Source organism: Falco punctatus (assembly GCF_963210335.1).
Source record: "Falco punctatus genome assembly, chromosome: 12".
In the NCBI taxonomy this organism is placed as follows: Eukaryota; Metazoa; Chordata; class Aves; order Falconiformes; family Falconidae; genus Falco; species Falco punctatus.
The window spans coordinates 11560593-11574607 of record NC_137592.1 but is presented as its reverse complement, the minus strand read 5'-3'; the positions used below and the strand labels follow the sequence as shown (position 1 = coordinate 11574607).

The 14015-nt window shown below is 46.4% G+C and overlaps 1 protein-coding gene across 2 annotated transcripts in view; it reads right to left on the bottom strand.

Moving 5' to 3' along the window:
• CRIM1 (cysteine rich transmembrane BMP regulator 1) overlaps window positions 1-3704 on the bottom strand; it is a 186595-nt gene extending 182891 nt beyond the window's left edge. The window contains exon 1 of one of the 2 annotated variants that reach the window (XM_080408924.1): window positions 2984-3704. In XM_080408924.1, coding sequence (XP_080265050.1) covers window positions 2984-3335 — 352 coding nt within the window. In that variant the 5' untranslated portion in view covers window positions 3336-3704. The remainder of the gene's footprint in view (window positions 1-2983) is intronic. The other variant, XM_080408923.1, reaches the window with a different exon arrangement.
• Window positions 3705-14015: the final 10311 nt, after the last annotated feature.

Here is a 14015-nt window from a genome sequence, read left to right as displayed (position 1 = left end):
CCCAGCCGGACTGCTGCAGAAGCCCAGCCTCAGGTATTTCGGGGGAACTCCAGGCTAATTAGGGGATGGCTCCAGGTCTACCTTCAAAGGCAGAGACCCAGGGCAGTCCCTGCTTTGAGCTCAAAATTTCTCAAGGTTAAGAGTGTTTGGAAGGGGCCGCAGGCTCTAACACCTTATGGAACCAATCCCGCAGCATCCCTGTAAAGCCAAAGAGGCTGGAGGTGTGCAAAGTCTCCCAAGACTGCCCTTCACAAAGGGTACCTGCCCACGCTGGGGGAAGCTGACCTCAGAACTATTCTTTAGCAAGAATGCAAGGACATTCACGAAGGGCATTTACATACTTCAGGATAATGCCACAAATGGAGCCTTAAAACTGCATAAAATTAAGGTGGCGAGATAAATGAGGAATTCCTCCAGATTTTAGGATAAAGGGAAGAACGCAGAAGCAGCAACATATTTCATTAATAAACACTGGTTTAACCAAGACTACTCCGTTTCTAGTTTCAGAAATGGAGGCTACCAGTGACAGGTGCCACAGAGACTTCTCCATCAGGTGTTACAGAGTTCACTTATGCCGAGTGCATTAAATACTAAAACTGAGTTAATGGACGGGTATTTTTACCTGCTGAAACTCCAGCTCTTAAAGCTTTCTGTAGCCCAATATGTGTTGATACTCTTGAAATAAGACACTGCTGAAGCTTCAAAAATGATAAAAAATATGCTTATAACTATAGCCAGTAGGGGTCATTTCAGTGTAAAAAATTGCAGTGAAAGAAAAAGCTAGAGACAGGGAGGACAGTAAAAATATCGATTTCTATTCACACAGTTCTGTAAGTCACTTCCATTTACTCCTCTCTGAACTGGGGCAAGAAAGGGTTTGCACTCCCAGCAGACAGGATTAAAAAAAAAAAAAAGAAAAAGTAGCCTTCATTTCATTAATGGATAAAGGCACGGCGTAGTACTACTGGCACATCAGACATCACCAGCCTACCCTGTCGCACGTGTGCCTGTAAACTGCACAACTGTTTGGGTCTCCTCAATCAAAAAAATAGAGCTAATCAACCTTGGTTTAGTCATCGGAGGTAGTACATTAAGTCCCCTTTTTTCCTTGCTGCCACCCCTCATGCACAACACACACCATGAACACCACATTACTCCTGTTGCTTAGAATGAGGCAGTTTCCTGACAATTCAGTAATAGGTATTCCAGGACTATTTATTAGGCTGACAGTTTAGCTCAGTTGCTTTTCATTTCTGAGAATGAAAACTGAATAGATAACTTACCTCCTTAACTATTCCTATAGAGACAGCTGGAACTAGTTTCTAACCACAACACTAACTGAAATGCAATCTTGCCAACAAATGCTTCACACTATTTTCAACAGTAGATGGGACGTGTTATGAGTTGAACTACAGCAATGTACAGATTGCATCACTTCAAAGGAATGAAATACTCCTAAACTGCCAGGGACGTTCCTACTGTGATACAGTAAGGGAGTTAGAACATTTAATGACTGCAGGCTTTTAGTTCCTTTAACCAGGGGATGCGGGAGGAGCTGGCGAGGGGGTAGCTGTTTAAGCCAAGCTTTTACTTGAAAACATGCAAAAAGAGAAGACTCATCCAAAACCAGGTAAGTTTTTAAAGTACCTTCTCCCCTCTTTGCTTGCACTTTTCTACCAAAGAAAACTTTTCCAATACATATCAGAATAACGAGACAGAAAGCCCACAGCACTATACATGTTCAGCAACATGGTCTCAGCCAAGCTCTTCAGAGTAGTTTAGGGCCATTTTTAATCGTTTAACAATAGAGCTTTTAACCCTGGAGCTCATCCTACCCAAGCACCAACTGCAGGGGCTGATGGCATTGGTTCCAGCACAGGCAGGACGCGCTGCTCTGCTGTGATCTGCAATTTATTTGTCAGGGAGGCAAACGGCGTCCTAAACTAATAATGAGCGCCGGGACAAAGGTCAGCTGCCCCCTAGAAACGACCGGTTTTAGCTCGCTCAAAACAGCGCATCATTTTAAATGCCCGTTTCTCGGCGAGATGCTGCCTGCATAGCTCCCCGGCCGTGCTGCTGCCCTCTACCCGCCGAGCGCCGCCCGCCTCCCGCTCCTTTTCCAGAATTGTCGAAGCTCCCGCTCCGAGTCTCACATACATTTACACATATCCCAAACTACTGGTTATTTGTAATCTTTTTACAGCGCCATGTTTTCCCTCAGCTTGGGGGAAAAGGGGGCTGAAGGTACAAGGCAAAAAGAGCCTAGAGGTCTGCCTCTCGCCTCCGGTTAAATTATAAACTATAAAAAATAAATCGCAGGGACTCCGATAGATACAAAATTCGAAAGGGGGGGGGGGGGGGGGGGGTGAGCTCCTCTTGCATTTCATACCAATTCATCACCTCCCAAGCAGCCGGCAGGAAGCTGGAGTGACTTTGAGAGGAGTTCTGCCCTGGGGATTTCTGCCTCCCCCTTGATGCTCCAGCCGGGAAAAGCCACCGCTTATCATCACACACCGAGTGGGACAGGCGAGCAGATATTAAGTGACAGGAACAGGAAGGAAAACTTTACAACAGATGATCTGCCTTTGTGTTTCCTTACGGAGGAGGGAATCCGGAACAGGCATCATGTGTGCACCACTGACCTCCGCCGATCTCCATCTGCCAGACCCTTCCCAAGTCCTTTACCAAGGATTTTTAGCTGGGCATCAGTAGCTGGTGGCAGCTATTAGCAAACCAGTGAATCCCTACGGAAAGCGAGAAGTGGAAGAGCCTGGAAGTTCAGGCTGAGAAAGTGAAGGGTGAAACTTTTAAATAAGGATGGGTTTTTTGGGGGGAGGGAAAGGGTTACAAGACCCCGGGATGCGGGGCAGGCGGGCGGCGGGAGGGAAGCAGGACGCACCGGCGCGGCGTCCGTGCCCCCCGGCCGGCCGGTACCCCCACCCGGGGACGGCGGGCGGGCGGACGGTGTCCCACCGCCTCTCACCTTCGCAGACGCCCACTTCGTACTCGGTGATGGAGTCCCCGTTGAGCGGCGGTCGGATGACACAGCGCAGCCCCCCGTCGCAAGCCCCGTGCAGCCCGTAGACTCCCCCACAGCTTTCGTTCCGTTGCCGAGCGCACATGAAACAGCAGCCGCAGATCCCCAGCACGATGCTACCGGGGCAGCTCTTCGGTTCTTCGCATTTGGACTCGTCGCAGGGCAGGCAGACGAGAGCCCGCGTCCCCGACTCGCCCAGCAGCAGGGCCAGCAGCGACAGCCACCCCGCCGCCGCCAGGTGCCAGCCGCCGTCTCCGCCCGGGCGCCTCCTCCCCGCCGAGACCGCTGCCAGGTACATCCCGGCCGCCGCAGCCCGGCCTGGGCCGGGGGAGCCTCTCGGAAGCCCCCGAGCCGGGCGGCGGACCCGAGCGCGCCGCGGCTCCTTCCCGCCGCCCCCGCCTCCGGCCCCCCGAGGAAAGTTTCCTCTCGCGGCGGCAGCGGCCGCTTCAGCCAAACTTCTGCGGGCGGCGGCTCCGCCCGCTGCGCCCTTCGGCAAGCGGCGTCCGTCAGTCCGTTCGCCCCCCGCCCGCCGGCTCCCGCAGCACCGTCCTGGCCGGCAACGCGGCGCCCGGCTGCGAGCGAGCGGCTGGGCTGGGCTCAGCTCCGCTCTGCCCCGCTCGCTGCCCGAATCCCGACTCGCCTCCTGCCTGCGACTCGCCCCGCTCCGAGTGCGCCCTCTGCCCTTCCCCCATTGGGCGGTGATCGCCTCCGCCCCGCCCCGCCTGCCCGCTAGCGCGCCCTCATTGGGCGCCGCTCAGGCCAGCCCTCCCCGCCTGCCTCCCGCCCCCCCGCAGCCCCAGATCCCGGGGCCGGGGAGAGACGCGGCGGGGGCGAGCGGCGGCCTCGGGCCTCACAGCGCCCGCCGCCTCTCCCTCCGCCTGCCCCTCCCCTCCCCCGCCCGGGGCTGCGAGCGCCGAGCGGAGCGCGGCAGCGGCGCCAGACCGCGGGGACGGGCCAGCAGCGGCCCGGGGGACACCGCTGCCCACCGAGGGGCACCGGGTAGCGGGGAGGGGCGAGAGAGGGCCCCGCGGAGGGCACAGCCACAGCGAGGGGAGCCGCGGCAGGGGCCCCGCGGCCGCGGCGCCGAGAGCCGCCGCCTCTTCCTCCGCCCGCCCTCCCCCGAGGGGCGCAGGGCAGCCGGGACGGGAGCTCCCTGCCCCGCGGCGAGGGAGAGCCGCCCGCTGCCCGCCCCGGTCCGGCCCCGCAGCCAGGCCCCCGGTCGCGCCCAGGTGCCCGCGGGGGCGGGAGGCGGCTGCGCTGCCGCCCTTCACGGCTGCCGCCCCGGGCCGCCCTTCGCCGGCTCGTAAACAAGCGGCGGTGCCGCGGCTTGGCCCCGGACCTCGGCACCCGCCGCCATCCCCGGGCCGGCCAGGGGTCCCTGCTGGCGCCCGCGGCTACCGGCCGCTCTCTCTGCGAGCGGCTGCCGGCGCTGCCCGGGGAGCGGGGCGGGCAGCCACGGCGCGGCCCGGGGAAGGCGGTGGGAGGCGGCGCGGTTGCGGCGGCGCTGCCGCGCTGGGCCCGGCGGTGGGGGCCGGGGCCCGGAGGGCCAGCAGCGCTGGGCGGCGGGAGGGGGCTGCCCGCCCCGCGCCGGCACCGAGGCGCGACCGGAGAGCGACCGGCAGGCCTGCCTGCGCTCGCTGACGGCGGCTTAACGTGAGGTCGTCGCCTTGGCAAGGGCAGGCCCTCGGCACCGCCGGGGAGCGGGACGCGCTGCCGCCGTGTGACGCCCTGCCCGGGGTGCGAAGGCGGCGCTGGGAGCGGCGTGTTGCGCTGCCGGGGCTGCCCGGGCTGCGGCGGGGCCGCGCTGTGCGGTGCCGGGAGGGCCTGCGGCTGCGGGGACTGGTGCCAGCTGTGCGGGTATTTTAGGCGAAAGGTCCTGGAAACTTAACGTTGGCCGTTATGGAGAGTGCCAAGGTGTGGCTTTGACACTTTCTCCAGTCCTGCGCGCTCATCCCTTTCGGCAGAAAGAACTAGGTCTTGTGTCGACGGTGGAGCTGCTGTGTATGGCCCCATCGGCCAGGCAAAAGACAAGTTGCCGCCATTAACAGAGGAAACTGTAGCGTAAAGCTTTCTCAGCAGCGGTGTACTGCTGTGGTGTGTTTTTAAAAGCCTTGTAATTCACTGTCATTCACTCCAGCCCAAACGCCTACCGGTAGCAAAGGTTCCCTATTGCTAGCCCAGGCCTGTTACTGATGGAAGCAGTACAGCCCTGCAACGCGACGCCGAAAAATAAAGCGTTTCCATATTTGTCTAAAAGCATTTCCCATATTTGTCTATTATTAACAATAATGACATTTTAATCATATCAGAATCGCTGACTGTAGACTCAACCACTCAGAACTTAAACTACGTTGTGGGTGATTATTTTGCAAGAGCTACAAATGTTTTAATTAGCCCCAGTAGTTTGCAAGGCATTGGTTGTTTTTTTTTCAGTGAAACTTCATTATTGTGATAAAGCACTATCAGTACAGCATACATTATGTGGATTAGGGCCATGCAGCTGACATATCACAACAGCAAATGGGCACTGAGAAGCAGCCATCTACTTGGCATCCGTATTTGAACTGATCCTGTGCTACATTTTTTAATAGATTTGGAAAGTAACTGACAAGGTGATCTCATTAAAGGCACCAAGTTTTGGTGTAAACAAACCTGATGAGTATTTTTGAGAACAACCAAAAACATTGTGTGTTCCTGCATTCTGGAGAGCAGTAAGGCAGGAAAGCACCCTGAAGGTCACACTAGACAAGCACTTAAGCTCTGAACACTATGGCAAATGGATGATAACTCGCAGCTGTAGGAACACACCAAGCAAGAAACTTTGCACTGTTCCCTCAAGAAGGCAGGTTCTCCCCTCAGCCCTCTCGTGTCAGTTTGCCGAAGCACCTGCAGGGGTCAGAGTACTTTTGATTCACCAAAAGTTTCCACCAAAACCCCACTATGATGTGGATGAGAGCAGTTTGTAAAAACATGCCGTTTCCTACGAACTGGAAACACTGCCTTTTGGTCATGTCTTTTACTGACGAGGCGCATGAAGGGGTTTTACCATCTATGTATAGTGTCGCTGAGATTGCTTTTCGAATGAGGTGTACAGCTCCAGCAGCTGTATTTTTAAAACACTGTGCACAAACCCAGGATTGTGATGGGAGGAATGACAAAAGTGATTTCAGTGCGAGAGAGGATGCTGCACAATACAATACATGATCAGAGACTTGAATTCAATAAGCTTAGTTTATCAAAAGATGAAAAGGGAACTGATCACAGTGTATGAATCCCTTCATGTGGAAAAATGAACTGGTCTATGAAAAATATGTAGGTATTTTTCCAGGACTTGTGAACATAGCCAGCATGGAAATCCCAGACATGTTGGATTGCATGCACAGGCGGTTCAATATTTCCCAGACATGCCAGACCTACCAGTCATGTACTGTACTGATGTGCAGTATACTCAATGCACAAAGAATTCATTGGACCTACTGTGCCTGTTTGCTTGTGTGGGAATGAACAAAGAAGCGCTAGAAGCAGTACAAAAACAGATGAAGAGGAAAGCTACGGGCAGCTTAGATAAGAATGTTGCAGGGCCCTGAGAAAAAGAGAGCAAACTTTTGAGCTGACTGCCAAATGAGAGAGGCTTCAGCTGCGAACGGGATTAGTACCCTGCTCCATACACCGTTTACCCAGTGATAGCTGCATGTAAGGGAGTAAAATATGGCGATATTTATGGGACAAGGGCCAAAATTTAGGGTTTTTTTAGGGTTCTCCCTATGTCTTGCCCTTTAGGTGCAAGTCACAGGCTGGTCGTGCGTATGCTTGTTTCCCTTTTCTGGCCTCAGGAATCTAAATACTTCATTGCACAGTGGCACAGATTCAACAGGAAAGGTAGAGAATGCCTCTGCCCCAAACCTGAGGGTCCATAGGGACAACAAGGTCTTCCCTGGAAATCAGCAAATCAGGTATCTGATGACTTCACAGGGGAAGTGCACATACCTGCTTTCCCCCACAAGAAGCAGTGAAGGATCCTCACAGGGAAATTCGCTCACCCCTGCTTCTTGCTGCCTCTTCATTTACCGATCCAAATAGCTTAGGAGTAAGTAGATTCAGCTACTGAAGTGAAATCCAACTCTTAATTTCCCCTAGAAACAGGTTTGTAAATACTGCTAAGTACAACTGTGGGAGGAAGAAAAGCATTCTGATAAACAGACTGTAGCAGCTGAAATTTCCTGGGCTTGTTTTCCTGCAGTGTTAGTCCTGTATCGAAGCCACATCTAGGCTGGATGAAGTTGCAGCAGTAATCCAGCGGAGCTGTATAGCTTTCTTGGTCATCGTGTAATGCGGAGCTCTTGCAAAACAACGCAGCGCTATGCGAAAACTACTACTCTCTTCACTAATTCCTCAGTTCTGTACTCACTCCTTTTCCTACTGGTAAATCTCCCCACGTGAAAAAACAGGCGTTCAGCATAGACCTCCTGGTAAGTGTGAAATTCACAATAATGACAACAGAAATAGAGATTTCATTTTTTGACATAGGTGAAGATAACTGTATACTACCAAAAATAAAAACACCTCCACCCCCAACAGAAAATAAAATACCAAAATGTCTTCATTTCAATTCAAAACATTGTTTCTACTGTGCTGGTATATACTAGTAACTCCTTATCTATCTCTGAATTTTGGGAACATTGGTAAATTTTAATACCAAAGTTATACTGGTTTTCTATGCAAATGTTTTGTTTCTTTTCTGTGCCTCATTGTGTCTTTGTTGAACATGAAATTCCTTTTTTCTTTAGTCTGTTAAGATTGTTTGTGTCTCCTTTGTAGCAGTCTCTTGACAAACTCTTTGGTAAACAGGTTATACACATGAGCTATCTCTACTCCCAGAAAAAAAAACATAAATATGAAACTGCCACTAATACAAGCAGTGCTGAATCAGTCTAAAACACATGAGAGTAATTTCTCTCTTCTTCACAGAGATATCACAAACTTATTACACTAGTAGCTGCAAGGTGTTTCAAAACCCTTAAATGGAAAATGGTGGGAAGTTGGGAAAGCGAATTTGAGAATTCATTTTAATAGAAACAATCTTTTTAAGAATTGTTTTGAATCAGTTCACAATAAATAAATATCCCATCAGATAGTCTCTGTTGGGTTTTTTCAGCCCTATAAGCTTTTCCTCTCAGTTGAATCCCTAGCTTGGGACAGCTCAGTAGTTCAAAATCTAAGTCCAGAATAACCAAGGGCAGAATTGTTTGTAGCTTTTTCCTAATAACATCTTTGCTCATATGGAACATTCAGGTAAAAAGAACCTGCTCTTTTAATGGTGCCAGAGCAACTACGTAAGCAGCGTTAAAATACAATTGCATGAGTAATTTACTTGAGCATGCTTTTTCACAGGTTTAGAAACTACACATTAATAAAAATTATACATAAATATGCTATGAATGAATAGGACTGGCCATTTACAGGTGCAGTTCTTCCCATTGCACTTAAATCACTGAAAGCATCGGGCGTTCAGCGTAAGCATTTTTTCAGATGTGAATGTTTCATAATAGCTATCAAAAATTGCAAGGTTAAAGAACTAGGGACTATGTATCTATTTAAGGCTATCTACTAGGAGCGTATCAGGAGAAATAACTGCTATATCTAGAAATGCAATTCTGTATTTAAATTGATTGCACTCAAGGTCACGGTTTTAGCTTCTTTAGCATGAAGAAAATATTTTTAGCAAATAAGGACAGTTAGCAAGGAAAAACAACTTGCTGTCAGTTTACAAAAGAAACGTAGAAGTCCTTTACACTGGTATGTCATTCTAGGCGTTATATGCTTTTTTATTACAGAAAATCTGGCCACCAGAAAAGTAGGTGGATTAGATCAGCATCTACAGTCCTCTTTGTAGTGCCACATACTGATAAGATTTTAAATGTTAAAATATAAAACTGAAATTACTGTGTTTATTTCAGAGCAATCTGCTGTGTATCAATAACTGCAGCATAAAATGAAATTGGGTAAGATGAGGTATTTGTTGGATGTGATATAAAATTTGTCATAGCTAATTCCCTAGTTTAGTAGGTCCAAGAGAAGTTCATGGAGTTCTAGGCAAGGTGATTCCTATTCTGAACAAGGTTTTGAACTCTTGGAGGAAAAGCATGAGAGGCTGAAGTTGGTGGTTAAAGACTAAGCTGGTGGGTAGCGGATTGTCCAGGTAAGTCAGGCCCAAGCTGTAATACTCTATTTCAGTTCAAACTCGTCAAAACTTGACTGAGCTTCAAACTTTTCAAATAACTGATTCAAACAGAGGCAAAATGGCTTCTCCTTGGGTTTGCAGCTGAATCAAATGCTTAAAGGAAGGTTCTCTAATTATGAGTGAATGGCAACTTTATTCAGGGACCACTGAAAACAGATTTTTGAATAACAACATTAATGACAAGGAAGATCTGTTTCTCTTTTTCTAGGAGGATTATACCTGTATCATCTCAATATACCTACTACATATACCTATGTGATATACCTGTAACATATACCTGTGTCTCCATTATACCTATAACATCTCCAAAATATATCTTCTGTGATAGAGAAATTTCACTTCATTCAGTACATTCATAAGTATGTATGAAAGCCCACCCCTGCCCCTGAGGCCGCGGGCAGTCCCAGATGATGCTGGGGGGTCTTTGGGATGAGGATGCGATGGGGAAGTCAGCAGGCGGCTGGTACCAGTGGCTGCGGGGGGTGGGGACCAGGCGGTGGGGGGGACGCCAGTGTGGCAGCGTCCTGCAGACGCAGCTGTCCCGCTTGCAGGCGTGGGCTGGCTCATGGCAGGGCTTTCAGGAGTCTCCCTGCCGTCTTGCGACACAGTTAATCTATAACCCAGACAAGCTGTCAGCAGTTGATTGAAAGGCAACTACAGCTGATCCTGCTGTACGGCAAGGGGGGTAGATAAGCCCCTGCAAGCCCCCGGACAGTTTTCTATAACTTTTTCAGACAGAATTTGAGTATTCCGGCTGCATTCTGACTGCTGGAACTCACTGGTGCCAGGGTTTATTAAGAATCTCAACCAGAACCTTTACTCATTTAGCAAATTACAACTATTTTTTTTATAGTTTTATTAAAGCTGGATAGAAGCTTTCATTCCAAGAAATCACAGAACATTTCCACTGTGTGTTTTTTCTAGCTCTTTCTAGATTTTAATGCTGATAAATGTAACTGGTCATAAAAGCCACCCATCCCTACTGACTTGCTTCCATTCATGTCCATAATCACCTTCCTGATTTCTGCAGATGATGATGTGCGTTAGCGACAATCTTTAGGGCAATGTCAAAGGCTGTTCTGATTACAACAGGTTCATTCATGCCAAATGAAGAAGTCTGCCTTCTGATAGTCTTCCAAGTATGTTGGGGAAATCAAGTTTTGCTAGTTATCCATCCAACCTAGGAACCTGATGTTGCTTATGAGGGGAAAGCAGTGACATTTTCCCAAAGTAAACCAGTTTTTCTATCAATTGCTTGAGCTTCTTTATTTCTATTGATGGACAGTAAATAGCCAATCTAACTGTTCAGCTTTTAAACAGATTGGTTAGAACTATGCGCAGCTTGGATACCATTTGCAAAGTCCATATGTCTAAAGTTATTCTAGTGTGATTACAGTGAGAGAAAAAAGTTAGTATAAATCAGCTTTTGTGTCAATTGTTTGGTCTGTATTAGTTTTTATAATATTTTAGGGGAAAAAACCCAGATTATTTTTTTCAAGGGTATCTAGGCCTTAACTTACTAATTGTCAGAGTTGTTTTTTGTGAATATTTTCTTATTCATGTTGTGACATCAGTTGGCCTCCCATGGCTGATTTCTGTATGTTAGCAATAACTATTTGCTAACTTTTGGGGGTTATTTTTGTACATAATTAGAAATATGGTGATTTGTCTTGTAAATTGCTAAGCAGCCTGAGAGATTTTGCAAGTCTGGATTTTGTTGGAGGCTTTAACAAACGTTAATGCATTCTGCCTGTACCAAAAGATAGCCAACATCATGCAAGATCATATACCTTTTCTTTCATACTGCAGGAATACACATTCAGTAGATTTCCTGGTCCAGCTTGGCTTTATACCCAGTGTTTTGAACAGCATTTATCTTTTCAAGTGTGAATTCGGAATCTTCAGTTTAGGGATGCAGGTGGGGGTTAAGGAAAGAAGCAGGAAGGCAGAGATGGCTTGCTTGTAACAAGGGCAGTGATACAGTTAGGAAGAGAACACAGCATCTTCTCAAAGTGTTTCTGCCTCACAAAGTTAACATGTCATGTGAAGTTGGGAAAACAATGGTGAGAGGAAACCAGCCCTGAACAGCTGAGATGCCTCAGCAATAACAAAGACGGGAAAGAGGATGGTTTGGTCAGTATGGACTAGTAAAGACCAGGTGGACAAGAAAGTTTTCTCAAACCAGGGGAAAAGATGGGATGGGTGCAATTATGGGGAACAGCATCCTATCACTGGTAGGAAATTGCAAGATCTAGCAGTTTCCTAAACATCTCATGTTCTATCACATCCTAACAACAAAAACCACAAGACGTCATCAGTATTACTCTCCCAGTCCTTCCCTTTTAATATATAGGGGATTAATGTCAACTGCCTACAAAGTCATCCCCTTTAAAGCAGAAGCATTCTCCTCTCATGAAGTTTTCTGCTTATCATTGCTTTTGAGCTGAAGCAGATCCCCCGTTCTAGGAAATTCTTTATTTATGGGATTATGCTAAAGCAGAAATTCCCCTCTCCTTTCCTAGCTAGCTGGTCTAGCCCCCATAGCTGATTGCAGCCTTTCACAGCCTGTCCCAGGGTTAACGAGGCTCTGGACCGAGTAGCTAGATTTTAGCCTGCTTTAACTCCTGATAGTGAGTTTAATTATCAAAGAGACTTTCTAGGGTTTAATATAATTAATATGTTCTCTTGAGTGTTTGACTGACATGGTTTTGCATGTTTGTTATTAAAATAATAATATTTTTTTTTTCAGAAAAGAAGATACAGGGAGTTTAGGTGACAAATCTGGAAAAAAAGGTTAATCAACTCTCACAAGCCAATCTCTGAATTCTACCAGAAACACTGCTACAGGGCTCCTATTATTTTATGGCAGTGAAGCTGTTAGTTTTCTTACTTAGTAATAAGGAGAAAGATTTGCTGTTATGCTTTGCTGAAGTCTTCACAGCAATGCAGACTAGCAGTACAATATTATTTTTCACTGGCCAGTTAGTCTGGTTCTACAGGTGATTTTTCATTACTAAATTTGCAAACAGCAAGCAGATCACACCTGTGAATGTTCTACAGGACATATAAGCCTTTTCAGACTCTGTCTCAGTCCCTCATGAGAAAGTGTAGCACTGTCACTGTCTTGACTTGAGCTTTAGAAATGTTTTTCTCAGCCTTCAGCTGGTTCTCTTGGCCAGATTGGGACTAGAGTGCTGCTCCAGTCCTGTTGGCATCCAACTCTTTACAGTGCTTTTTAGGAGGATAAACCCACTGATACTGTCTCAAGAACATGAGCAGGTGAGCAGGAAGGGGACAACAGGTCACATTTCCCCTGACACACTTGAAAGAGACTGAGAACAACTGGCAGCAGGGTGTAACCCAAGTCCAGGTCCTTCCTACACCTTCTGAATCAGTTTGTATATCCAGTGTCAAACAAGGGTAAAAGCATCTTCAGCCCCCTTCCTTTCTTTGGTGGTCCAATATAGGCTTCAGCAGATCAAGCTCCCAATACATTATTTCCTTAACATTTCCCCATCTCTCAACCTACTACTTTTTTGTTGTTGTTTTTCTTTCAAACAAGAAAGCATGTTCCTTGATTCAGCTTCAGTGATGTGGCTGGAATCATATCGTATGTTTTAAAGAGAACTTTTCAGAATGAATACCAACAAAATACATAAATGTACTTTTTTTTTAATTGTTAAACTTCTTCAGGTATTCATTCTCAATATAACATTTTTTAGGTACAATTAAACTTTAAATATATATCTATATAAGTATTTTTAATCATGTAGCTGAAGCTTAAAAAAATATAATTATGCAGTATGCAGTATTTCAAATCCACCTGCTTATTTCTGTAACAAATTATTCCATCTTTTTGCATTTGTTGTAAGAAAAGGTGGGGTTTTTTCATTTTTTACCAAATAGGCAAAGAAAAGTGAAAATTATCAAAAGGAATACTCCTTGGACATTTATTATTCTCTCTGTATCAATTAATTTTTCCAGATCACCATGAATAATTCAAATAGTTTATATTCCATGCTTTGCCTTTTTGCTATTTAGATGCAATTTTTAATAAGTGAGATTTGAAGCTTAAGAGTGACAAAGAGAGTATTGGTTTAACTATGGCTGTCTGATGGACATATTTTTAATAGAGAAATATGCATTTGCTCCTAAAACCTACTGAAGCTAACTTTTCATTACAAGAGCTTTACGCACATAACTAAAGGACCGAACACCTACTGATGCTGATAGAAATACTCTAATTAACTGCATAAACTTATAGCTAAAAATTACTTATGCAAAATACATATAACTTTAATCAACTATGATTCAGATTTCTCCTTTGTTCTGAACTTTGATGTAAGAAACTTGGCTTTTTTTTTTTTTTTTTTTTTTTTAGGCACAGAAGCAGTGTGCAAGGCTGTACTGCTTACTTTCATTGTAAATCTAAAACTGGTCTCAGAATTTTTGTACATATATATTAATAATTTAGCTGGACTGTAACCATGACAATATTGAGAGCATATATAGAATAAATAGGACACAAGACTGCTTACCCAGGAAGAGTCAACATTTAGAATATTATCAGGATATTTGCAATTCTGACATGTGAACTAAACATTAGTTTTTAATTTTGTTTCTTATATTAAAAGCTATTAGAGGTTAATTTTTTATTTGTTCTTTTCCTATTATACATTTATCTATCAATAGTCTCATCCATTTAATGGTCATGACACGTATAAAAGGTTAAACCTG